Genomic DNA, 27897 nt, shown 5'->3' with positions numbered 1-27897 from the left:
TGTCTTTTCCTAATATGTCCTTTGTAATCCTACTGAGAAAACAGTTCTATGAACCTTGTAAGGTCTCCTTTCAGTGAAGCAACATCCTCTTTTAACTGGCTATTTCTGAATTGCTAGCCAATGAGTTTGGAAGGTTAATGTTGTCCAATGATTCCATTAGCAGGTCCTCACACACCAACAAGAAAACAAGAAAAAGTAGAAAGGTGCAGCATTATCAAGTCAAAGTCAAAGCCAAAGTAAACTTTATTGTCATTCAGATCAACAGATACAATGCACCACTGGATGAAATTTTGTTGCTTCAGGCTTGTGTGCATTGAAAACAGCTTTCATAAGAGGGTGAAGAAAAAATATAATGGTTATGTTATCCAAACTCAGAATCCAATTATAAATAATGCCACTGAGGATCTAATCACTGGTTAAAAAAATAATAATATTTTTTATTAAATTAATAAGTAAAATGATTGAGCACTTTCATCTCAACAGACAGACTTCATCAGAATAACATGAACAGATAAGCCAGCACTTTTTATACTATTGAAAATGCAGTGCTTTGATGCAAACAGGTGCACAGGATACTTGGTGATTAAATGTACATGTGAGGACCTGCTAATGGATTTGTTGGACAATATTAACCTTCCAAACTTATGGGCTAAACCTTTGGAGATAACCCAGTTAAAAGAAGACATCTAGGAACAAAATCCAAGCTACAAACCAATTTGCTCTTCCTGTTCTAACTTAAAGTTTGATTGACTAGCCCCAAAAGGTACTGGATCAGTTGGACAGGAAAACAAGAAAAATGCTTCATGCTTATAAAATGATATATAAAAATCACTGTATACCAAGTTGATATAGTCTTCATTCTGAAGAAGATAGGTCTCCTCTAAAGTGATTACATATATAAATCTGCAATTGTAAGACTGCATACATATATACTGGCCTCATTAGATCCAAACATAATAAAAAGCTTTGAAACATGAACAGAACAAATCTAAGATGACTTCCCTGTTTAGTTAGCAGAAGCACGGTCAAGTAGGAACAGAAACCAAACCAGACGTTGACACAAATTAGGCAACAAATGAATGTGCCAAAAAAAAGGAAAAGATTTAAGGAGAAGGATCAGATCAGAAGGCAAGAAATATATGGAAAGGCATAAATATATATTCAAGTACAGAAAACCCCTGGAACAACCTCATGTTGATCAAGATCTGATGCAGGAATGGTTAAGTAAATGTGAATTTAAGCCAAAAGATAAAAGATTAATATTAGCAGCCCAGAGTACATGCACTTTGGTTTACAAAGTCCATTGAGCATATGGGAGAAACAGACAATGCAGGTTCTGCAAAACAGAAATGGAAACAGTCACACATCTTGTTGATGGCTGTAATACACTAATAGCAGAGGGACTGTATACTGAATAATAGGATCATGGAAGTTACTAGGTTATTGGCCCTGAGGCTCTTACAAGCCTAGCCAAGAATTTAGCCCATGTTTCAGCAAGTCAGCACCCAATGCCCCTATTCAGCAGGGACAAAGGTGGAATCCCAGGGGTGTATTTTCTCTTCCCCATCCAGGTTGCACTTAAAAAGGATTAATGAGGTACTCTGTTTGATGTGGAGAAGTATGGCAAGACTGTTGCATCAGAGAATATGCAAACATTATGATACTGAAATAACTCAGAAGCAATGAAAACATAAGCCACAAAGCATTAGGAAGAAAGATCAAGTTTATATCACATGGAATCACCCATTACCAACAGTTTAAAAAAATAAATGTGAGAAGAGGTCATTGTACCCCTGTACTCTTCACTTATCAGACCAATGATTGAGTACAACGCCCCATTTGGAATGTACCTTACCTGACACCTGCAGCAGTTGGAAAGACCCCAAAAGTTCCTCACCAAAAGGATAAAGGGGCTCAAACATATGTCATATGATGCCCGACTGAAGAAACTCCAGCTCTATTCAGTCGCATACCGTCTGCTCAGAGGTGATCTGTGCCTGACATACAAGGCCATGTCTAACCCGGAATTAATGGACATGCTCCACCTCAAAAAAATCCAAATCCACCAGAGCCACGAGAGCAAGAGACTTAAACCTCAACACGGATATAAATAGGACGTGCTGGAGGGACAGATTCATCACCCAGAGACTCCCTACACTATGGAACAGAATCCCAGTCCATGTGAGGCAGAGCCCCTCACTGACTCTGTTCAAGAGAAATCTTGACGAGTGGATGGGAGATCGTAGGTTTACCCCGGGAATCATCTCTGTATCACTGCTGGACAGAGGCACAGCAAACTAATGGGTATAGTATTCTCATCCTAAGGGGTGGTGAAAGCCACACACACTCTGGCTAGGCTTATAAATGCCCTAGGGCAGATAGCCTAGTATGAACCTATGAACCTATAAAAACAGATATAGTAGTCAGGAAAAGAAGGCAAAAGTAGCATTGATCACTGAAATTACTACACCCAGTGATTATAGTGTGTTACGTACAGAGAGACTCAAAGTCATAAAATACCAGGATTTGCAGCCAGAATTGAGTGCAATGTGGAAGAATGATAAAAAAGAATTTACAGTCTTATTTAGAAATGCTACCATTACATGTAACTCTATATGAATTGCAGAAAGTGTCAATTCTGGGCACATTGCAGGTGCTGTGAAGAGCACTTTTGGCTAACATCAAAGATAGAAACAATATTAATTTCACAAACTTTAATCATACTTTGACTTATGAATGGGATCCATTCCCATCATGGTATAAGAAACCATACTGGTGACAGTAACTTTTAAGAGCAAGTATCTGATTTGGAAGCTTTCTCCATGAGTCTTTTGCTGAAAGGATGAGAGATATGCTGCAGGTATACAACTAAGACAAACTACATAAAGCAATAGCAACACAAAGCATTGGGTCACATCAGAGGCTTGGGAGGTCATTGCTATGTAAAGCTTGGCATTAAATACCATAGTTCAAGTTATGCTATAACAGAATAACTCTGCAAAGATAAGCACCTGAGTATCCAAAATGCAATTACAATTGAATATTTTACTGTGCACATTTTAAGAAATGTATAGATTGGCCTAAACTCTGAACGGACTGTGTGCTTTTTTTTAGAAACAATTCCTGGGAAATGTTATTGAGAAGTGAAGAGAGAACAGTTTTAGTGGCAAACAAGGTTGTGATTTTTTTGATGTCTATTGTCATGCAAAGCTGACTAGTTGACTCTAGCCAAGCTTAAAATGTGGGACTCTAGCTCATTGAAGGAGGGGAGATGTCATGAGTAACTTGGCCAGGAACTGAAACTTGCAAAACTGCTCTTTGTAAAAAAAGTCTTTTTTATCTCAGTAATTTGATGATACTTTTGCAAGCTTCTTGCACAGAATGTGTAATACATTAGTAGGAACAACACTTATAAAACTCAGTGCAGACCAGTCAATGACACATGATCTACAGACTCTGAAACTTGACAGTTTTTTCCAGGTGTTTCATTCTAAGTGAATGGAAGTCTAGTCTGGCAACAAATGGTAGGGCTACTTGTTCTCAAAATCTGTGCTGTCATAGTGCATTATGGGACATATTTGGCTTTAGTAGACTTTATTTTCCCTCTAAGTTATTTGTTTAGTTTGATGAAAGTGCGTTTATCCTGCTGGGTGCTGCACCTCTTAATGTTTGCCATGATTTTGTCCTCCTGTTATACAGCCTATTGATGGCGTGATTCCACAAGGGTGGCTTGTTTTTTGAGTTAGTTCTGTACTTCGTCCAGGTGAGTACAGCTGCCTCTATGCATCTATTAACATGCCTGTATAGGGTTTCTGTGAATCGTTCTGTAAAGGCAGTAGTGTTCTCAGGGTTTGTGGGGGCTTTAGATTTTGTTAAGTTATCACTTAATAGTAGGAAGTTAGCCTTATGGTAGTTTCCAAATATTCCAGGGTTTGTTGAGGTTCCAAGTTTTATTTTTACTTCAAAGGAAACCATTTTGTGATCTGATCTTACCAGAGAAGATATTACACTAGGGGGTGTGCAGCTCTCCCCCATATTACTGAGGAACAGATCCAGCATGGTTGCACCCCTTGTTTATGTATTGACAATCTGGTCCAGAGAGTTTGTGTTTACAAAATCCAGGAATCTCTGTGCATGTACATTCAGTGTTATAATTAAAGTCATCCATGAATATGGCATTTGGTTGGATGGTGAGTGTTTCCAATAAATTTAAATACATTGTATGGGTTTCCTGGGTCATAGAGGGGGACTTATAGCTTGCAAGGAAGTGGTACTAGATTTTGCATATGGTAATTTCAATGTAGAGAAGCTCAACTGCATTGTCCTGTTTGACCATCCTTGAGGTATATTTATTTTTGATGTAAATCGTGACACCTCCACCTTTAGTCCCTTCCTGTGTAGTAGCTGGTCTAAATGTGTAGAAAGCATTATAACCTGCACTATCGGTGTGCTTTCTGTGGCTTTAAACCAAGTCACAGTGACCGCACAGACATCAGCATTCTCTAGGGTGAAGAGAACTTCTAGGGAGTGGAGTTTTTTGTTTAGACTCCAAGCATTGAGCAGTAACACCTTTAGATTTTCTTGATTTTGCTATGTCAGAAGTACTTTCAGTTTGGCATTGCCTAAAAAGGAACTATGGGGAAAACAATATTTTAGCTAATATTCAAAATCCTAGAGGGGAAAGGTAGAGACAATCCCTGGCAAAGCAACATGGTCTATAGTCCATCTCCAGCTATGCTGACAAATATTTCACCCCCTTAGAATGATACCAGAAACTAAGCCAATTACCATAGTCAGTCATCTTTTATTCATATTGTGGCATCATCCTTGGAGAAGGCAAAATGCTGCTCAGTGCTAGGCTCATACCAGCCTGGGACACATTTTCCATGAACTCCATGATGTCTCTGTTTATAAAATCTAGGGGGTACATCTCAGGTCACTTACACCCACATGGACTATGACTGAGTCATTCTTTTACTTGTGTTCCAATGATCTGAGTGCATGCATAATGTGGGGTAGCATGGCTCCTGATAAGCAATTGACTGTGACTTACTCCTTACTCAGCCTGGCGAGAGGGACATTGGTGTGTCTCACAATGGAGTCCCCAATGACTAGAATGTTGGATTTTGTGGTGGCTTGCCTTATGGGCTTAGAAGTAGAGGCTTCATGCGAAGTGGCTGTATGTGTCGATGTGGGTGTTGTTTTGAAAGACTGCATATGGGGTTGCTAAGGGTGTTTCTTATGTGCACTTCATCTATGAGGTCTTTGGCATTTAATAAGGTTACATTTAAGTGCCTCAGCATATGCGGGTCTATATGTTTGCTCTGAAATATGCATGATGGGTGCAGTGTGTGTACTACTGACAACATTATTGACATTAGGAGTGCTTTTATTTGAGAACTTTGCCTCCAGTGACATTGTGTAAATACATCTCTTACATACCATATCAGTTTGTTTGAGAATTAACTGGTTGTCAGTAAACATGAAAATGTCTACATTGCCTCAGGATACCTATATCTACCAATCTAGTAACAGAGATAGTGGGAACGTTCATATCCATGGCAACAGACACTTTCTTATTGATTAGACAGTTGCTGAGCAGCCAAGTACTCCGGATTATGCAGAATGCTTTGCATTTAAAAGATCTTTTAAGTGCTTTTCTGCTGTTTCACACTGAAGAGTGATGGCTCCACTTTGCATTTTTGATTGAATCATATACTACAAATAGAGTCAACCGTCATTGAGGTATACGAGCCAATCAAGAAAGGAATTCTAGGCAAAGCAAGCCAATGAAGTAAGAAAGAAATTGGCCAATCACTACAGGACTTCCCCTTAACACAGCTGATAGCAACATCACAATGGGGTTTCACACCATTGTGAAACCCTGAAAACGGTTATTGTAAAACACTTATTCTTCCATTTACTTTTGGAACACACTTCTTTTGCTGGAGGAGTTTTGGAGTTTTCCTTCTACAGCTACTGCAAGAATTATTTGTGAATGAGTGAGGAGAACTGGAGCATAGTTAGGAATTTGGGACGGTGGCACTTCTGCTGGGCTGGTAAAGTTTGCCTACCTTCCTTTTATTTTTTTGTATCACAGTTAGTGGTTTTTACAGCTGCCTTGCCTACCTCTTTTTCTTGGTGAGTTGGTGCAGGTTATAATGGGTCAGGAATGGTAGACACCAATTTTATACTTTGTCTTACTGGAAGGAAATGAAGTATAGGTTTTTGCCAAGTCTGTTCTATTATTTTGAATTTGATTATGGTCATTAATGCAAGACTGGAGATTGATGATAGCTATTGTTAAGATAATGTATATTGATGCAAAACCTGTTTGTTGTGTTAACTTTTATAGGATTTGTGGTGCAGTGTTGTAAAGGTCATGTAATGTAGGGTGATGCAAAAAGCTTCTTCCTTGATGAATTACTGAGGGTTGTAGTATGTTAGTAATGCCTGACATTAGAGGTTCATGCTTTGCAGTTATTTAACAAAATGTAGGTCTATGCAAAACATATTCTATTTACTTTCAATGCAGTCAGTTATGCCAGATGAGAGGTTCATGTTGATTATTCAGATACTGTATAGTTAATGTGATGTGAAACCTCTTGACTGTTTTTATTAACTTTTAAACAACTTTAGTGCAGTGTGTCAGAAGAGGTTCCTATTCCAAATGTAAGGTTATGCAAAACCTTTTGTATTATTTTTGTACTTATGGTGATGTCTGTTTAGAGATTAAAGTGTTTAGACAATGTAGTTTGATGGAAAAACCTGTTGCTCTTTTAACTTTTTAAGGGAAAAATGTAGTCTCCCAGTAATGCCTATCTACAGAGGTTCATACTTACATACAGGCAATGTAAGTTGGTGCAAGTCTGTTCGTATTAAAAGGATAGTGGCGTTGCAATGCCAAACTATAATTTCATGTTATTATTGTTCAGAGATTAGAGACTGATACCTGTGTTATTATCGTTTTAAATGAATCAGACCGTGGTCTTTTAGTATACATTGGAGTTGCAGTTTCATTGTTCATTAAATGTAGGTTGATGCAAAAACATGTTCCATGTATGCTTTTGAATGGATTAAAGTAGAAAATTGCTGTTGCATTTTGGTTTGAGTTTACTGTTCTGTTTCTAAACTTGTCCTTTTGTTACATTTCATATTGCTGCATTTTCTGTTCTTAACACTAAGGTCATCACTACTGTTACTTGTGATTGTGGACTTGTGTAATGAGATGTGCTGTGGTACAATATTGCAGGTTAAACAGTGTTGCAGCAGAATGATTAAGTCATGCATAATTTCATTTTAGTTGATCTGTAGAGTAGCAGTTTTTCTCTTATTGCATAGGCAAAGAAGTTTAAAGTTGTAGGGGTGCTACGCAGTATGCAGAACATTTTGTGATATATTGACCAGTTATATATACAGCGGCATACAATAAGAAGTGTGCATCTAAAGTACATTAAATACATATGCCCATAGATATAGTGCAACGTACAGATGTGGAATTGTTTGCAGTATGAAATGTATAGCAGGATGGTGTTTAGCCAACATTTAGAGCAATGCAATACTGAAGGAAATTGTATTTTTGGCCAGTTCTACTTTGATTCTGTATAGTAGCAGTTTTAATTTTAGCTTGATACTGTATAGTAGTTCTGTTTTGTATTTGAATATTTATGGTATTGTAGAGTATAAACAAGTTTGATTTAAATTACAAGTTGTGTTTCTTTATAGAATTTTTAAAAATGTATAGTGTGAATTTGCGGCTATGTACTTGAACTTCATGCTTTTGTTTGAAAGTCCATTTCAACCAGGCACCATGGAAATGGTACATTTTCGTGCAGTGCGAAAATAGGGTGTTCCACATTTTGGTTGTTTGTCGCACATTGTTTGGCTATGTGTTTCACATTGGCCTCTTAAGAGATTGAGAGCTATAGACAGTTGGATTGGAGTGAACTATAAAGTTATGTCAGGATTATCTGGTTTGCAACTCTGGGGGCAGTGCATGTCACTCTAACCTAGCTGTCCCATGTGTAACTAGGTACTGGAGAAATTTCAATGGTGCTTTTACAGAAACAAAATGTCTACTCAAGGCATCTGTGGCTGTACAGGGCACTGCCAAACACTTGATTGGAATCTAGTTAAGTAGAGCCTGATGATTTATGGATAAAGTATTTAAGCAGATATTCTGAAGTTAATCAAATCAATCAGTACTTACTGAAAAGAAAGAATTAGCTTGTCAAGAATGATGAAAAGATACCTGTAATATTAACAGGAAATAGGATAAGAAAAGTACAGTTGTGTACTCTTACGATAAATGTAGATGTTCGAGTATGTTCACTGTTACAGTCATTGCTGTAGGGTTCTTCCTGCTGGCAGCAGCCCTCGATCGGCCAGAGTCCCAAAGTCGGGTCTGACATTGGCTGAAGTTGCTCCTGCCCTGACGTCAGTGCGCCAGGGGTATAAAGACCTCAGCCAATGCCATTTTCCCCAATTTTTCTTGCCCCAGATGTCAGGTGCCCAAAAATAAAGGCCAAAAGCTTAATCAAAAGAATAAGCAAACATAAACCAGAACATTCCCAAATATCACCAGCAAAAATACCTCAGAGAAAAAAGAAGTGCCAAGGAGACACAGACAGCACTCAAAGAACAACAAAAGTGGGGATAGGAGGGAGGGTAACCCAGACTGTAACAGTGAACATACTCGAACATCTACATTTATGGTAGGAGTACACAACTGTACTATGTTCATCGTGGTTCACTGTTACAGTCATTACTGTAGGGTTGAATCCCAAAGCCAAGAAAGGGTGGATGGAGAAGGAACAGAATGGGCGGCTACAAAACCCTGCAGGATTGCAGAGGCAAAGCCTGCCCTAGATTTAGAATAGAGAGGGAGGGTGTAGTGCTTAGAAAAAGTATGCACAGAACTCCAAGTTGCAGCTTCTAAGATCTCCTTGGTAGGAACTCCACTGAGAAAAGCTGCTGAAGTGGCAGTAGCTCTGGTAGAATGTGTTCTAACATTAACAGGAACTGGTTTGCCATGATGAGAGTAACAGAACTTGATGCAATGGGCAATCCACTTAGAAATAGTTTGCTTAGTGATTGCTCTCCCCTGTGAAGTAGAAGCATAAGCTACAAACAATTGGTCAGATTTCCTAAAAATCTTGGTCCTGTCCAGGTAAAAACGAAGCTGCCTGTGTATATCTAAAGAATGCAAAATACTTTCCTCTTCACTTTGAGGATTAGGATAAAAGGTAGGTAAATGAATAGTCTGATTCAAGGCTACTTTTGAAACCACCTTAGGCATAAAGGTGGGATTAGTCCTCAGGGACACCCTGTCCTGATGAAAAATAATAAAGGGTTCCACAGCCATGAGAGCTTGTAATTCTGAAACTCTTCTGGCAGAGGTAATAGCTAAAAGAAAAGCAGTTTTTTATGATAAAAACTTCAAATCTGTGGAAGCTGCAGGTTCAAAAGGAGACAAAATTAACTTTTCCAAAACAAAGTTGAGATCCCAAGTGGGAACTGGTGCTCTTAAAGGGGGCTTTATATTATTTGCCCCTCTGAGATATTGCTTAAGTAACAGATGAGAAAAGATTGGGGGATCCGTATTGTAATGTGCAGAAATAGCGGAAGCATGAATTTTGATAGATGAAAAAGATAGCCCTTATGTAACATCTCTGTTAGGTATTGTAAAATCAGAGGAATGTTTGGAACTGCAGAATCAAAACCCTGGGCCTGAGTCCAGGAGCAAAATCTTTTCCATTTACCTGCATAAGATTTCCTGGTGCTGGGCCTTCTAGCTTCAAGGATTACATCAAGTACCTGTTTGGTAAGAGTAGAGCTGTTTAAAAACCCTGGCTCCGCCAGGCTGCTAGATTCAGAGTTTTGACATGGCTGTGCAGGATCTGGCCATCTCGTTGAGACAGCAGATGTGGAATTTGTGGCAAAATCCAGGGTGGACCCTGAGCCAGGTTCATCAGGGTGGAATACCAGAATTGCCGAGGCCAGTTGGGAGCCAGTAAAATCATTTGCGGTCTGTCCTGTTTGATTTTCAGAAGTACCCGTGGTAGAAGAGGCAAAGGAGGAAAAGCATATACTGAGAGGTGTTTCCAACTGAATGAAAGGGCATCCACTTTCCATGCTAGCTTGTGGTAGGTCCTCGTGCAGAACGTTTGAAGTTGATGGTTTTGGGGAGATGCAAAAAGATCTATGTCCGGGCACCCCCACGCCTCTGTTATCATCCCGAATATCCGAACATCCAACATCCATTCATATGGATCCGAAAGATTTCTGCTTAGACTGTCTGCCAGAGTGTTGTCCTTTCCTGGCAGGAGTTGAGCTTGTAAGTCCACCTTGATGGCTAGTACAGTGTTCCACAGAGCCATGGTCAATCTGAACAGGGGGTGAGAGTGAGAGCCTCCCTGCTTGTTTATGTACCACATCACCGTAGTGTTGTCTGTCTTTATCAGTAATTGCCCCAGTAGAATAAGATCTTTGAAGGCTGTCAGGGCATTCTGTACAGCTAGCATCTCCTTCAAATTTATGTGCAGATGCATTTGGTCTTCTGTCCAGGCACCCTGAAGACATTTCCCTTGCATGTGGGCTCCCCATGCATAATCCGAAGCATCCATCATTATGACTTGATTGGCTGGAATTGGACAGAAAGGCCTCCCCTTGTTCTGGAGACAGGCCTCAGCCCACCAAAGAAACTCCTGCCGGAGACAAGGCAAAATTGTGATCACTGTTAACAAACTGTGGCAATGCTGAGACCATACACTCTTGATGTACCACTGTATCTTCCTCATATGGAGTCTTGCATATGGTATTAACAGAATGCAGGATGCCATGTAACCCAAAGCCTGCAGAATTTTTCTTGCTGACAGCTGACTCATTAAAGCCAGATTTTTTAAATAAGAAGCCAGTTGCACTTTTTTGTCTGGTGTCAAATAAGCCATCTGGGTTGTAGTGCTCAGAAGCACACCCAGGAAATGAATCTGCTGCGTGGGCACCAGGTTTGATTTCTTTAGGTTCACCGTGAACCCTAGGCACAAGAGAAGATGCTGCACAAATGCTAGATGCTGAAGTAAAGTCTCCTTGTTGTCCACTTGAATGAGACAATCATCCAGATAAGGGTATATTTGAATTCCCTTCTGTCTGCAAAATGCCATTACTGGTGCCAGGCACTTTGTAAAGACCCGGGGCACAGTAGATAAGCCAAAGGGCAGCACGGAGAACTGGTAATGCTTCGAGCCCACTCTAAATCTCAGGTACCTTCTGCACTCTTGCCGTATGGGAATATGCAGGTAAGCCTCCTTCAAGTCCAAAGTCACCATCCAAGCGCTCTTGCTCAGCATAGGCAGCAGCTGCTGCAGAGTGAGCATCTTGAATTTTGGAATTTCTAGGAAGGTGTTCAATACGGAAAGGTCCAGGATTGGTCTCCATGTGTTTTCCTTCCTGGGAACCAGGAAAAGTCTTGAATAAACCCTTGCCCCATTTCTGAATCTGGTACCAATCCTATGGCCCTCATATCCATGAGGGACCGAACTTGCTGTTGTGCCTCTGCCCATTGATGCTTTGGCAGATCTGGCCATCCATTTGATTTTGGCAAGGTATGGAAATGAAACTTGTAACCCCTTGAAACTATATTCAGAACCCAATTTGTCTTGGGTTATGCAGCTCCAATTGTGATAAAAACAAAAGATTTTTCCTCCCAAAGGCGCATCCAGGAGAGGAGCCCCTGGAACTAGCAAGGGAGACTCATAATGACTGTTTCCTGTAAGGTTGTGACCTATCTTCTCCTCCCTTGGGAGAGGGGGCACTCCACTGCTTATTTCTGAAAGGGGGCTGTGCCTGACCTCTACCTCTGGAACGCCTGTATCTGCCTCTCTGAGGTCTGTCCGAGCTCAGAAAGGACCAAGATTTAGCTGGCCAATTCCTGCTAAATCTAGGGGGATGTACCTGTAGAAAATCCTTAAGCATCTGCATAGATTTGGCTTTGTCTTCCATTTTCTTTAATACTTCCTCAGCTTTGGCCCCAAACAAAACATTGTGCTGCAAAGGGGCATCTAAAAGTTTTGCTTTAACCTGCTCAGACAAACTTTGCTCCTTTAACCAAGCATGCCTTCTAATAACTGCACCAGTTGCTGCAGCACTGCAAGAAGCCTCCAAAGAATCAAAACCACAGTGCAGGGTATGTTTACCCACCTGCTCAATAGCATGCAATAAATCCTGTAATTCCTTATTGTCTGTACCACCAGAAACAGCAGACATATTTTGCTTTAACACAGACAAAAGGTATTGCTGATATTTCAACATATGAAATTGACAATTCAAAGCTCTAATAGGCAATGTAGCAGAAGTATAAACTTTTTTTGCCCCATCTTTCCAAGGCTCTGAACTCTCGGTCCGAGGGAATAGGATTCTTAGCAGAGGCCGCTTTAACACCCTTAGGGCCCTGAGAAATAGTTTCTGGATCAGCTGAAGGATTCTTAAAAAGATATTTGTGGGAATCTGGAACCCTATAATACCTATCTGGTTTGACAGGAGCAGGAGGAAAATAATCAGGAGAGAGAGATGCCTCTGTAAAAAACATCATCCACAATGTCCAATACAGGGCAATAGCCAGGGGTCAATGCTGAGGGAGCAGAAGAAAATCCCTAAGCCTTTTCTTGGATTCAGAGTATTCCTGCCCTTCCCAGTGAAAATGCTCTCTCATGTCATGCAAAGTTTCCCCAAATGAATAATCCTCAGGAGGAGAGGCTGAAGGAAGGGATTCTTCAGCATCAGAATCCTCATAAAGAGGGAAGGAATAATCCTGCTCAGAGGAAGAAGCAGAAGAAATCGAAACTTGATCTGAGGAATCATAATCTGGCTCTAGCCTAGGTCTCTTGTCAGGAGGGGGGTGAAAACCCCTGATCATAGTTAACAGGTCTTCAGCCATTTTAAGCATCTGTCTTTGAGGTCTAGGGCCCTGAACAGAAGGTGCCTGTGCATGCTGCTATGTCTTTGCCGGAGCCTTAGTCTTTGCCTTTGTCCTTGACTGCAAAACTGGAGTCATCTTTACATGAAGCTGTGTAGGCCTAAAAACTCCCTCAGAAGCCGGTGCCTGCACAGTGGCTCCGGACCCATCTGAGGGAGCATTATCCGGAGGTCCAATCCCTGGAAATTCTGAAGGCCCCATAGGCTCCTCATGGGAGTCGGTACAGGCAACAGGTTCAAAAGTGGCGGATGACAGGGGCTGCGAAAGTGCCTCACTGATGACTGACGTACCGGCAACTGGCTCTGGTTGAATAAAGTCATCCACTTTGGACCTCGGAGGCCTGTCTTTATCCTTGCACCTCTTATACTCTGCAGTAGCCGGATAAGAATTCGACGACATACTGTAATTAAATCTTTTTCCAAAATAATGGAAGGCAAAATCGTACCTACACCTAATAGTGCGTTGATTAAACTTAGCACAAAACCTGCAATTAGCTATGTCGTGGTCAGGACCTAAGCAAGGTATACAGTAAGAGTGAAAATCCTTATGAGGTATTTGCTTCCCACAAGAAATACAGTTATTAACTTTTTCTGACATCGGACTGGAGCAAGAAAAAGGTTTCCCCAACGGGGTACTTAGCTTAAAAGAAGAAGTCTTCAATACAAAAGCCACCAAAAATAAACAGGAGTCGGCCGACTGGCACTTGCAAACTGCTTTGCTATGGGCACTGCACCGCAAGAAAGACTGGGGAAAATAGCATCGGCTGAGGTCTTTATACCCCTGGCGCACTGACGTCAGGGCAGGAGCGACTTCAGCCAACATCAGACCTGACTTTGGGACTCTGGCCGATCGAGGGCTGCTGCCAGCAGGAAGAACCCTACAGTAAAAGTACATATTGTGGTGTTATTTATATATATATATATATATATATAAATATATATATATATATATATATATATATATATATATAAAATCAATGCATTTCTTTTTCACTTGATAGTACTTTTATTTCATAATTAATTATTCAAGTCATCAAGTATGTCGATATGTTTTACCATAGCCAGGTACCTGTCATCTTAATACAGAGGGGCAGGTTCATGATTTGAAAACAAGTTTATTAGTGTAGTTCTGATTCTGATTCCATTTTCCACTTACATATTATGTATCTCAACTTTAATTAACCAGTGTTTTCAAGTTGCCTCTATCTGCAAAAATGCAAGTTAACTAGCTAATGTCATTGTAAGAAACGCACTTGTATAGAAATGAAAGGAACCTTTCCCACTTCTCATTCCGTTCCTTTCCATATTGCACTAGAACCATAAAACCAATAATAATAATAATAATAATAATAATAATAAACCGTCAGATCCTTTAGGCATAATAAAATCATTAATCTGATGTCGCGCAAGAAAGCTTAACCATAACAACACCCTGTACTCCAAGATCACCCCTACTTTTTACCGGATTTTTTTTTTAATACCACTAGAGAAAATACAGTTAACAGTTATCCTACTCGGATCTGCAGACCTTTGGTCTAACTCTAATACCTAGCTCTGGTGCCCCTTTACAATGCAATACTGTTGCAGTTTTTGGAGGGGTGCCACGTCATTGGAGCTCACTGTGCATCTTGCGTTGCGCAGAAATACATCCCGCTATGGCTAGGTTGTGCGCTCTTCAGAGACAGAATAAGGGATGCTGCTGACTTCCTTTCACCTGTAAAGGCTTCTTCCCATCCCTTTTCCAAAAATGTGTCTTTGATTCCTTCTATGGAATACAGAATGAGTTGGAGCTGCGTGTGTCCTGGTCGCTGCAAGTACCAATACATGTTGGTATGTGTAGTTTTCTGAGTACAGGTGACATTCGTGGTCTTTCCCTGCTCGATTAGGAGGACGCCTGGCGACTGGTCAATCGCAAGTGCCACTACGGAAGAAAGGACAAGTTAGCAGGCAATAAAACACAAAACCACCACTCCTTGTGTCATTTTATTCAACTTCGCTGTATAAACACATAGCTAGATAGACAGATACATGTTTAGCGTACCAAGTGGACAAAACAAATTAAGTAGTAAAATCATTTAACTAACACGAGGCCGACTTTTTCTTGTTTAAAGTTTCCAAGAGTGCAATGAGGAAGGTCCAGCGCTTCACCGGTGAGTGGTAACACTGGCTAAGATGCAGTCGGAGTCCAAATAATTAGTAAGAAACAAAGAGCCAAGTTTACGTCATATACCCTTTATCCTTCTTAATAAATGAGACGCAGGAAAGAGGAGGAGGAGACACCCTCAACTGCCTCCGATTTTGGCTGAACATTTTCTCCCTCCCCCTTAATCCTTTGTACAAAATAACGATTTTAGGAGAAAAGTGGTGAATTGCACTTAATAATTGCAATGATCAGAGCTGTAGATTTATTTTATTTTAGCAAAAATGGATGTTACTTCGCGTTCTCTTATTCTGTCGACTTCTGAAGTTAATAGTATTGCTATTTTAAAGTGTTCCTGATATAACTCTTAGTGCAAGAAATTTTGTCAACAGCTGACAAAATTGACAGGCAAACAAACGAGCGTGGTCTTTTTTGCCGTACTGTGCTGGTGTTAGTATATGTAACTAAGGACTGCTCTATTTTCGAGTGCAGCGTTTGTCCCAGCGGTCACACGCACCAAATGTTTTACAGGAATCAACAGACACTAAAACGTCATACTCATATAGCTAACGGGTAAAATAATATGAAAATGTGATGAGTTGCCATGCCTCACCGTCGTACCTCTTAACTGTCCAGATTTTTGCCTCATATTTTTGGTCTGTTCTTCATAAAATGTGTGGTTTTCTGCCAAATCACTGGATTATCTCAGGACTGGTCATTAAATTATTACATGCATTTGAGTTTCAGACTTAAAATTATTCAGAAAATGCATGTTAACACAAACCCTGATATTCTAGCAATTTTCTAAGTTTAAAAGAACAATATTTAAACTCTGTCCCTACTTTTCTCGTCTTCCCCCATTATGTCAGGCTTTATCCAGATTTCTTGCACTAAGAGATTGAGAGCTATACTCACGGTCCCGTCCCATTAAAACGTGACATTAACCACTGTAAACATTAACTTGCAAGATGACATGCTTACGTTTATCAATGACAATAGTACAATATTTAAACTGTACTTTGCTACACGACTCCAATGCAACACAGGTGTGTCTGCCACAAGATGTCTGTTTCTGAGATAACTATCTTTGGAAAGAGACAGGGTGAACTTCCGATGCCACAAAGAAAACCGCATACCTCTCAACTTATTTGAAAAAGAATTCTAGACAAAGCCAAAAATAATGTGTGTTTGTGTGTGTGTAGGGAGGGGGGGGGGAGTAAAGGCTCAAAGAAAGAAAGTCATGGGCTATTGTTAATAATTACCCCAATTCTCTTAAAACGTTAATGGAAGAACAGGTTTTGCATCAACATGCATTTCTGAGCAATAGGCATGAAACTTCAGTGATTGGCAATATTGACAGATTGTAATCTTCATAGACCAAACTGGAAATAAACTATATTAGAAGCATAACTTTCAAGTTTCCCCGATTTTTTGGGGACGTCCAAGATTTTGAATCAAATTTTAGTTCTGTCCTTGTTAACCCCCCCCCCCCCCACACCACCACCACCACCAAAAATGGTTACCTTTGGAAATAAGGTGGTGAATTACAGTAATTAGATTTATATGCTTATCTTACTTCAGAAAACGAATACTAATTTGCATTATCTTATTTTGTCAATGTCTGAAGTAATAGCATTTTAAAAGTGCCCCAGATTGTCCCTGATTATTTCTGGGTTTGTCCCTGCTTGTATTGGGATTTGTCTCTGATTCGTTGCGAGCTATGGTTAGGAGGAGCAAATTGGGACATTTGACCCGTTCTGTAAAATTGGAGACGGTTGAGAGGTGCTTGTAGGCCACTGTATCTCCAATAGTTAGCAGTGGGGTTCTCTTTGTATAGGGGTGGAGGACAATGCAACTTTAAGGTTTTTGACAATGTTTTCAGGCTCCATTTCACACTGTGCTTTGCTGCACGCACAGTAGTACCAAGCCGTGTCATTTTGCAAGGGTTTTAACAGAGTTAAGTTGTATGAATTGTCTTTGCCCCTGATGGCCGACACTTTGTCTTTATATTGATGTGCAATATCAGGAGACCCGTCCCTGTATGCGCTGATTATGTGTTGCAAGCCCTGCCGAGCATACTGAACGTACCAGAACATCTGAGGCTCATCAGAGTTCTTAGTCTGACTGCATCCCAAAGTCACGGGTTCGGTGCTCTTTGTAGTCAGGAATTTGCTATGCTGGAAAATAGCCTGGGAATACACCCCTGTCACTGGAATAAAAAACAGTTAATTCAACCTCCAAAATGTATCATTACATAAAGTACTTATTTTAGTTGTATGTCTAACCTAAATAACTTATTCATTCCAAATAGTTAATAGCACGTGTAAATAAACTTAGAGAATAAGTTCTCCCAGTGGTTATTTGCCAGCAGCTCAATGGAAATATGTTTTAGAATAATTGCTTACAACGATATGTGTTGTTTTCCATTTAATTTGCGCTGTTTCGGAAAGGGTCGCGTACCCATGAACATATAAATGCACGATGTACACAAATCTGGTAAGATTAAAGGCATGGGAGAATCTACCCGGTCCCGGTAGTTGGGGTGGCAGCAGGGGCATATTTCTTACCCTCTCAGCACAATAAATCTGGGCAAAGCCAGAAACAATGGGAGAACAACAGCACAAAAATAGGGACAGATTTTAAAACAGGTTTTGCATTATTACGCAGCATATTTCCTGAAGGATATGAAATTTGAAACCCAAATACCTGTCATGATTTATTATTTAGTGACTTCAATCCTCAACGATTTGCCAAAAAATACAAATTTCATGAAGAGGAGACCTAAAATATGAGGCACAAATCCAGACATTCTGCGAATTCTGGATAGAGGTATGTGGACAGGGCAGTTATTACAACATAAGAATTAAAACGAAATAACGCAAATAGATGATGGAGTTATCGAATCCACCTTTAGCTCCATAAGGGAGTTTAGAACTAATTAAAGCTGGAGAGACGATGTAACAGCTATTAACATGCTACACTGAAGTACACAAAAACAGTAATCATCTTACACAACAAATACCACTTACTTATTAAGTGCATGTAGAGTAAGAACACGAAAACTAGATTATAACGTAGCCCCATACCCAAAACGATTGCCGAAGTTCGTTTTGTGTCTTTTGATCTGATCGCACCTTTCCCTTCCTACCTTGATTAAATGAGTAGTCAGTGAACGGGTGTTTTCAACGGATATTACACAATACCCCTCCCCCTGTGATAGAATTGCTACTACTGCAATACAAGTTTCCATAAGGCATCCCTCCAGTCCCGGATAACGAGGCAGATATAGGGTTGCCACCTTTTCAAATGGCCAAAGTGGGACAATTGTGGTACAAACATCAGATTTTGCAGGCCAAAACATACCCACGGCCAGTACAAGGGACATAACTTCACTTTTTTGCCTAAATAAAAGTTTATTCTTGTAGCATTTTAGTTGCTTATTCTGTTTCTTATAGCATTTAGGTGTTTCAGATACAGAATAACTGTTTTATGCAACTGTTACATAAAATATAGGAAATAATTTTGCCCTAATATTTCAGGACAGTTGCCATTCTTACAATATTTTTGCAGGACACAACTGTCCAAAGAGGGACTGTCCCTGCAAAGTGGGGTAGGTGGTAACCCTAGGCAGATACTAATTTAGACAAACATTTTGTGGTCGTTCATAGGGTTATTTACCCACCTCTTTGCTCTTTGTACAGTTCAGTACCTCTTTGGGTAGTGGTGTCCAGAAAAAAAATACTGAAAAATGGCAAATATCATGAGATTTTAGGACAAAAGAAATTCAAATTTTCTTTAATAGTTGTGTAACACAATTGTTATGTATTAGAAACACCTAAATAGTATATGAAACAGCATAAATTATTCAAATGCAACAGGAATAAGCTTTTACTTTCACAATAAAATTGAAGTTCACACATTTCCAAAAAACATGTGGCCCTTTTTGAACAGCTGAACCAGTTGCAACCCTAGTCTTTCATTCATAGTGTTTCTAAGATCAACACAGAAAACAGACATCATTGATAATGCCTGGCTAAACTCTTGTTCTTTAAAACTGAACAAGCTGCCCCATTGCTCAGAGTGATAAACCCTAAGTTTGCCCCATAAGACCCAAGTTCCATTAGTGCCATGGGTGCTTGAAGGGCTGCGAGGAAGGATGGGAATGAGCAGCTGACCTTGTCCATAGTTCTCAAGTTTCCATCTGCAGAATGTGGGACACTACCTCTCATAATGTGGAACAAATTGACAAAATCTGGAATACTAACACCTCTCAACCGCTATGATTTATGCATAATGGTAAGATTTTGGCCCTAAAATGTACACCTTGTTCTTCCTAGATTTACTGATGTTCCTCATAAAGTCAGACCTGGTTGGTGGTATTCACCTTATTAAACAAATAAACTAAACCTATACAAAGATTCTCTATCACTAACTATATAAGGGGCAATATATAAAGACCATCTGTTGTGAAAAAAAAACAAGGTCCTCCTCTTTTTGGCTCTCTGTTTTGAATTTTAAAGCCCATTGTTAAGATTTTTAATGCACAGAGGCTGAGAGGTATGGGAACACTTACTAACAACTTGAACTAGTTCACAGATGGTTAAAATGTGGTATTATATTTGATTTATCCATTGTTGACTGGGTTAGTCAGGAAGACAGCACTCCCCTTATGCTGCACTGCAGTGCTGGCAAGCCATCTTCTTGGTGTGGGAATAGAACTCAGAGTCTTCTGCACAAAAGAAAAGTATGCTACTAGATGCACCACTGACACTTCAGGCTCATCTTCTTCCAAATGTTCCCTTAATACCAGTAAATGTTATTTACTATGGATATCAGTTTAAAATGCTGAAAAATGAATGGGTGACAAACCCTTTCAATATGGAACAACCAGGAACACAGACAACTTAACATGAGGAACATTCCTTATAATGAGGTACACTGGAGAGACATACATCTCAATCTGTAGATACTGAAAATGTGAACAAAGACTCTTAAAAAGGTACATCCAGCCAAAAATCTGTACATCTAGTCAGCATAAATTTGAATACCAAATATCACATTCAGTAGGAATGAGGGACACTGCTCAGAAACACAGTTTTTTTAAAACAGAGAGGGACAAAAATGATGGAAAAAACATAAGCACATTACTAAAGAGACAGTGTAAAGTCCCAGGCTTTGCCTGCAGTATACTACCCTGATAAACAAACTAAAGCAAATAAAATAAATAAATATGTAGACGGTAATGCACAATTCTCCCATACAAAGTCAGTTATTTTTGTTTCTGAAAAAGGGGAGGATTTAGGATGTGTGTCCTCTTTCCTTAAATGACTGCTGTCACCTGTATGGTGGTTAAGCAGTGTGGTTTCCTGTACACTAGACAGCTTCACAAATCACACATAAAGGGGGGGGGGGTCAGAAAATTGTGTGAAAATAGGGACATACATAAAAATAGGTACATATTTACAGGGAGAAAACAGTCTTGAAAATAGGAATGTTCCTCCAAAATAAGGACAGTTGAGAGGTCCTTGAAAAGGTTTCATCTCACCCATCCTGTAGGAAGAGGAAGATAGCCAAGGCTCACCATGACCGCATGGGTAAGAGCTTGATGAGCTCTGCACTGCAAACTTGATGCGCTGCTGCAAGGAAATGCGCATGCATCTCCCAAAGGCACAAACTGCAAAGCTGGCAAGGTAAGGCTGTTGTGGACTATAGGAGGTTAGGGAACACTCCCTGACATCAGTATGGTTCTGCAGCAGCAAAAGCATTTTCTGTCTTCTCTGCAGGTCTGATGTGGGTTGAATGGAGCAGGTCAAGCAGATCCAGTGAATGAGGAGGAGCTAAAGAAAAAAATAAAGGTAGGTGTGTGAATTTCTGGTTTAGAAGTGACTGACCAGCAGTTGAAAGTTGGAAAAAATGAAGAGAACACATAAATAATGGAATGTCATGATATTTATGTTACTATGTTTAGGTGAGTGAGACTAGTGCTAACCTTTTTACAGAAGCAGAAATAGGTTTGCAAAACATTGTAGACCCACCAGAAAGTGTACAAACACAATGGCAATGCTTTACTATTACAGTGACACCCCATCCCTAGGATGATAAAAACATAATTCTAATAGTCTGCTGGGTGGAGTAAGGTTCATGGATGATTTAAAGAAATCAGTAAATACTATGTCCAGCCTAGTAAATGTATTTCCTTCTCTGGCTGCTTACCTGTGAAGTTAGTGTACATAACTAACCACAGTGCTATACCATGGCACAAGTACAGGTGCACTGATAATGTTGATCTGTATGCAAGGAGTTGCAAGGTGTTACCTATCTATAGTCTGCCTTTGTCACTTGAATCCCAAAAGAAGCGTGCACATCTGTGTGTGTGTGTGTGCATCAACATATGACCATTTTCAGCCAAAGAAGGACTCATTTTGAAATTTTAAACATTCCTGGCTACCTATGTTATTTGTACGATATCACAAAGGTTGTCCATTGTTGAGTCAGATGCACAATAGCGTCATTTCTTTTCTATAATGCCTCAACTCCACTACTGCTGCTTACTTTGTACTTACAGTTGAACAGACCTCTCCACTAAGGGTACAACAAATAAAAATGGCATTTCTTCTCGTAGCAGTAATGCACACATTACAAGATTTGCTAACTGCTCTGATGTCCTTCATTGTTAGGTGCCATGTCTGTTAATAAATAGACTGCATTCTTACACCTGGTGAAATCTGCAAACAATCTGAAGAAAACTGTTTGAAAATGGGCACAAGTCATTTTCCTAGAATGGGTATAGTTATCCCACCCACTCATTAAACAGCACATTTTCGTACTTTAAACCACACTATTCTCCTTATCTGTTCCTGATTCTTTCAGTTCAAGTTCACCAGTTTTACAGTTGTCATACCTGTAGCCATTGCAGTAGACCTCCATTTTATTTACATGTTTAGTGCTACTGCCATACCAATGGCAGCATATACACTTAAACACAAACACATATCGCAGATGTGTTTATTGCTAATTTTCTTAATGAACAGATTGGGAGTCAGTTATTCCAGGAGATGTGTACAAGGCAGGAATTTCAGGGAGACAATTATTATATCTATATATCATCTAAGCAGTACACAGTAGACAACACTGGTAATATCTGGTCATTCAGCATTCAGATAATACCTACAACAACTGAAGTTCAAGACATTTTCTCCTTGGACGGCCTTACAGTCTGCCAATGGGCAGTTCTGGGCTGGTCAGTCCCCTGGCAATTCCCCTTGTGGGCCACCTATTCTTTGGAAGGCAGAGCTGGTAAGTGTAACCCCTACCCCTGACATAACTTTGGCTTCCCTTCCATTTCCTGCCTTCCATTTAGATAACTGTGGCAGCCTAGCCTATATTACCTAACTAAACCTGTTGAAGAAGGTAAAAACCTGAAAAACACTGGAAAAAATTTAAATTATTTCTTAACTCCTAGTGCATGAAGGAGTTTTGGGTTAACAGGCACCATACCTACACTCTAATCTGAATCTTGCCCATTGCCCAAAAAGCTGCCCTCTGCTTTTATGAGGATTGGATTGTCTGTTGTAAGTGCAGTGAAAAAGGTCAGATTCCTCCAGCCTCATCCTTTTCACCACTCCCTGCCAGACCACCCTTTCTGCCTGACCCCTCAGAGTTTACTGTCCCTATCTTACCTTAGCCATGCCCCTTACTTCCACCACGTCCCTCCTTTCTGACACCTTGTGATTGTGCTGACCCAACCTTGGACAAATGGTGGGTGACTATGACCACCTCATCAGCCTTTGTTGTCTTAGATGGGATATAGCTCTCCCACCCACACACTCATTAGACAGCACACTTCCTTACTTTAAACTGCGCTCTTCTTCTTATGTTGCTGTTTTTGCAGTCCAAGTTTACCAGCTTTACAACCATTGTGCCTGTAACTATTGCAGCAGACTTCCAATTTATTTACGTCTTCAGAACTACTGCAATATACAGTAAAACACAGACTCATATACTGTCTTAAATGGCTGCAGCCATTTTCATAATCAATTGACTAGAAGCCAGTTATTCCAGAAGATGTGCACAAAGCAGGAATTTCAGGGAGACCATTATTATATATATATATCACCCAGATAACACATAGCAAGCAGCATTATTTACCCTGCCCTTTAACTTTCATATAATTCCCACAACAATTCAAGTTCAACAGATTCTTCACTGGTCTCCCTTGCAATCTGAAACAGGAGGTGTTGGGTTGGGCAGTGCCCTGACCCCCCCCCCCATTGGGGCCACCTGCTATGTGGAAAGCTCATCTGGTAAGTCATGTAACTTGCCCTCCCTCTGTAACTTTGGCTTTACTTACATTTCCTGCCTTCTTACGTAGAAGGGATGAAGATGTATTTAACCAGGTACTTTTTTTCTCAGCACATTTCTGAAGCATTATCTCATACTAAGGTTGGAATATGTCTACACCTGTCTAAATTAATGCATGCAGCACACAGTTGTACAGAATTTACTTAGAAACAGACCTGTTTATTTAAGCAGAAGGCGGTAACAACAGAAAATGACAGACATGTATTAATGTTGTACAGGTCAACATTTGGACAAACATACATTTTACTGGGTAATAGGAGAAGGGCAGCTACACGAGACGGTAAAAAAGGGAGTTCTTTTCTGGGTACACTTCTTGCTAAGCACCATACTATAGGCAAGAAGAAAGCTTCACAAGTGTTAATGTACAATACTGCCACCTGCTGGAATGAATATATATCTATATATCTATCTATATATATATATATATATATATATATATATATATATATATATATATATATATATATACCACAGCAACAGGTTCTCCCATTTGATTCTCGGCTGGAATACCTTCTGTGTGGAGTTATGTGTGGAGTCTGCATGTCTTCCCCGCGGTTGAGTGGCCTTCGAAAGACATGTGTGAATGGGCGTGCCTTTGTTGAAGGTTGGGAGGTTGGGTATCGAGCTGGCACCTCGGCACTGTAAAAATCTACTGCCAGTCATTAGTGAACTGGAGTTTCACTGTGGCAACCCCTAACCGGGAAAAGCCGAAAGAAGAAGATATATATATATATATATATATATATATATATATATATATATATATATATATATATATGTGTGTGTGTGTGTGTGTGTGTGTGTGTGTGTGTGTGTAGATATATCTATCTATCTATAAAAGACCCAGTCACTGGGGATGCACAAGCCATTGTATTTCTTTATGCCGGTCCCAAGCACAGATAAATGGGGAGGGTTATAGTCTCATAGGTAGGTACTAGGCTATTTGCCCTAGGGCCTATATAAGCCTATCCAAAAAGGTACCCTGGCTTTCTCTGATCCTAGCCAGATTATTATGTGATCAAGACATGAATGCCAAGAAATTCATTTCTTGAGAGTGAAGCTCGAGATGTAAATTTCTTGGCATCTATATCGAAAACATGTAATAAATAGGTTACAATTGGTGACCTGATCATAATCCTTTGTAGTGCATGGAACTTATCTGCTCCATGTACTATTAGTTACAGGAATAAAAAACGCTGTACCTTGATGGCTTTCAAAGTTGTAAAGCACTTGGGGAGGCACTGTCAGAAAGGCACTTTCATTACATTTACACTCACCTTTCATGGTTCTCAGCTGTCCAGATTTTCACTGAATGTCTAGATTGTTGCCTTATTTCTTTGGCTGTTCTTCATAAAGTTTGTGGTTAACAAATCACAGATAATTGAAGTCACTGAATAGTGATATACATTTGAGTTTCACAGTTCATACTTTTTGAAAGTGCATCAAGGAATTGTAGGTGCAACTATATTGCTATGGAGAAAATAGTATGCAGGAGATGGGGAGGAGGCAGGATGGCAGGAAGTTGGTTGGGATTTTTGTTAGTAACTGGGTGAATAAATAAACCTGATGCCATACCACAACAGTTTAAGCAAATAAATGACATTTCAGTGTTCGGTAGCAGCAGATCAGTAGGCAGTCGTAGTTGTACTTTGTAGTGGTTGGATTTTGCAAGTCAGTAAATGGAGACCAAAGTTCTCACTTGGAAAGGTATCAAAATATTGTAATAATAATAATTTATGTTTTTTTAGCAAGCTGTAACAAACCAAGGATTCATTTTTTACTTCTGAAAGTAGAAGCTTACAGCAGTGCAATACATCATAAACATTTTCAGAAGGGAATGCAAACTTAAAATTGTTTTCTGCTTATAGTTTGAATAGTTGACTCAAAAAATGCAGGGTAGCAGTATGAATTAAAACTCCTAGAGCTTATTTCCCAGTTCATATAGCCCTCATTTTCTTGGTGGGATCACAAATTATAAGACTGCTTCAATAACAGTTTTATTGCCTCTGAAGGTATTGTCATGGCTGGTGGCAGCTTGATTCAAATTTCGGCAGACCTGAACAAGGGTAGAGAAAGTAGGCAGTTGGGTATTAAAGGAGGCTTGATAAGGCAGTAATTAACTTTTTGCAGTATAGTTTGGTGGGTTAACTGCTGCAGATATGTGGCTGAGGAACAGCAGTGGTCAGTGGTAGGAAAGTTTGCTGGCTGAAACTGGATAAAATATTTAGTTGAAGGAAATAAGTACATCTATCATGCATTATTCATGTGTTTTATTGGGCTGCATGCAGAAAGGTGACCCAGGAGCACTACATTATGCCATTTAGGTTTAGTAGGTGGGCATTAAGGTCAGATTATAGGTAAACTAGATAACAGGATAAAGGATTGGAAGGGTTTAGGCTTAGTCGTAAGCTGCAATTAAATGAGGCCTGTTAGGCAGGTGCAGACATATTAACTCCTGGGAATGGATCTACACCCTGGACGGCCTATACATTCAGGCATTATCGATAAACTTAGAAAACGTAATGTAAACCTCTTCATTTTAAGATGGGTTTCCAATTGGCTCACAAACCGTGCACACACTCTATCAAAGTGGTTGACTCCACATCAGCCAACAGACCTGTCACCAGTGGGGTGCCACAGGAGTCAGTGCTGGGCCCCTACTGTTTTGTGTATACTTCTCAGACGTTCAGGTCCAAAATTAAGGGTTGTAGCTTATCAAATTTGCAAATGGCTGCAAACTAGGTGCAATCACTGAATCCCCAAATGATGTCAGTATACTCCAAGAGGGTCTCATGCAGACCAACAAATGGTGCATTATTCATGGTCCCAAAGTGAATGCAAAGAAATGCATCATCATTCCCTTTGACACAAACAATGTCCCCTCACACTATCAAATCAAAAAAATGCCCCATGTACCCATGAAGTGGTAAGGGATCTAGGATCTCAGGTTGACTACAACCTTAATTTTGACCACCATCTGTCTACTGTCTAGTGAAGGCATCACCTCAAGAGCAAAATAAGTTATAACCCCCCTATACTCAGCACTTATCCAGCCCATAATTGAGTATAATGTCCTATTTGGCATGTACTTGGCAATGCACTTATTCTGGAGCTTTTCTCCCCGGGCCTCCACTGAAAATGGGCTATTACCCAGTTGGACTATCCCGGTAAACAAAAGTAAATAAATAAATAAAATATAGACTTCTTAGGGGAGACTTATGCCTGGCCTACAGAGCCAATCCAAGACCCAAACCTATTGAACTTGCTGCATATCCATAAATCAAATGGAACTAGAACTTCCCATTCCAGGGACCTAAATATAGCCCGTGACTTAACTAGGATATTCTGGAGGGACAGATTTATCTCCCAGTGACTGCCGCGTCTTTGGAAGAGGCTACCAATTCATGTGGAACAGAGCACCTCTATGACACTGTTCAAGAAGAACCTGGATGAGTGGATGCAGCACCATAAATTCTTACCAGTTATAGCACCCACCACCCTCATGGACATGGGGAGTCTTCACTAAATGCAATCTTGGGTACTGACTAACATTTCTATGGTATTACATTGGGATGAATCAGCTAGGCTTAAAATGACCTCTGGGTCAATAACTCTAAACTGTACAGATTTTGCAGAATTTCCAGATTTTTGTGTCATATTTTGGTCGGTTTTTCAGAAAATTGTGGTTTTCTGGAAAATTAGTGGCACATCATTAAAGATTGAAGTTAGGAAATAATGGCAGACATTTGCGTTTCAGGCCTCATACTCTTCAGAAAATTCATGCTAATGCAAAACATATTCTATCAACTTTCTAAGTTTGTAAGAACAATATTTAAAAATTGTCCCTATTTTTGAGCCTTGGTCCCACTTTTATTTATGGCTTTGTCCAGATTTCTTGCTCTAAGAGGCTGAGAGGCATGGTTGATAGCCTAGTAATCTCCTATGATCCTATGATCTTGTGAAGAACAAATTAAGTTATTTATAGGCAACCTTAAAGAAATCACAAAGTTAGCAGATGTGCTGGGATGAAAGATGGCCTGTAGGATAAGCCATCTTCCTGTGGCAGAAAGGCAGACTTGGAAGACTAAAATTGCAAAGGAGTTTGCGGCCTGGGGAGGGTTGCAGGCTCAGACTGCTTGGCCCTTCTCTGGATGGGCTGACCCATAGTGTAGTGGGCAGGCTGGGAGCCATGGTCTAGGGTCCTGAAAGTGGCAGATCTCCTTCAGCCACTGGTATATGTCTAAATGGTGACAGGGGACTGTCAGTGTTTGGTTGTAGATCCCTTCAGGCCTTGGTGTTAGTTGAGCATGTACAGGGACTCCAATGGTATGTTATTGCCTGGTTGATATGACTTCCTTCCAAGTTCTCCCCTTTGCACAGATCTGAGTAGTCTTGGTTGGCATTGATTGATCTTATTGGATTGA

The 27897-nt window shown here is 40.0% G+C and overlaps 1 gene segment (V, D, J or C); it reads right to left on the bottom strand.

Annotated features, from left to right (window-relative positions):
• Window positions 1-14551: 14551 nt before the first annotated feature.
• LOC122808007 lies at window positions 14552-18245 on the bottom strand. The segment is given in 2 exon segments: window positions 14552-14893; window positions 18142-18245. Coding segments are annotated over 2 exon segments (360 nt in total).
• Window positions 18246-27897: the final 9652 nt, after the last annotated feature.

The sequence above is a fragment of the Protopterus annectens genome, chromosome 8.part0 (assembly GCF_019279795.1).
Source record: "Protopterus annectens isolate FY-2018-M chromosome 8.part0, PAN1.0, whole genome shotgun sequence".
NCBI lineage: Eukaryota > Metazoa > Chordata > Ceratodontiformes > Protopteridae > Protopterus > Protopterus annectens.
The sequence above is the reverse complement of the archived record's forward strand: the minus strand, read 5'-3'. Positions and strand labels throughout refer to the sequence as shown.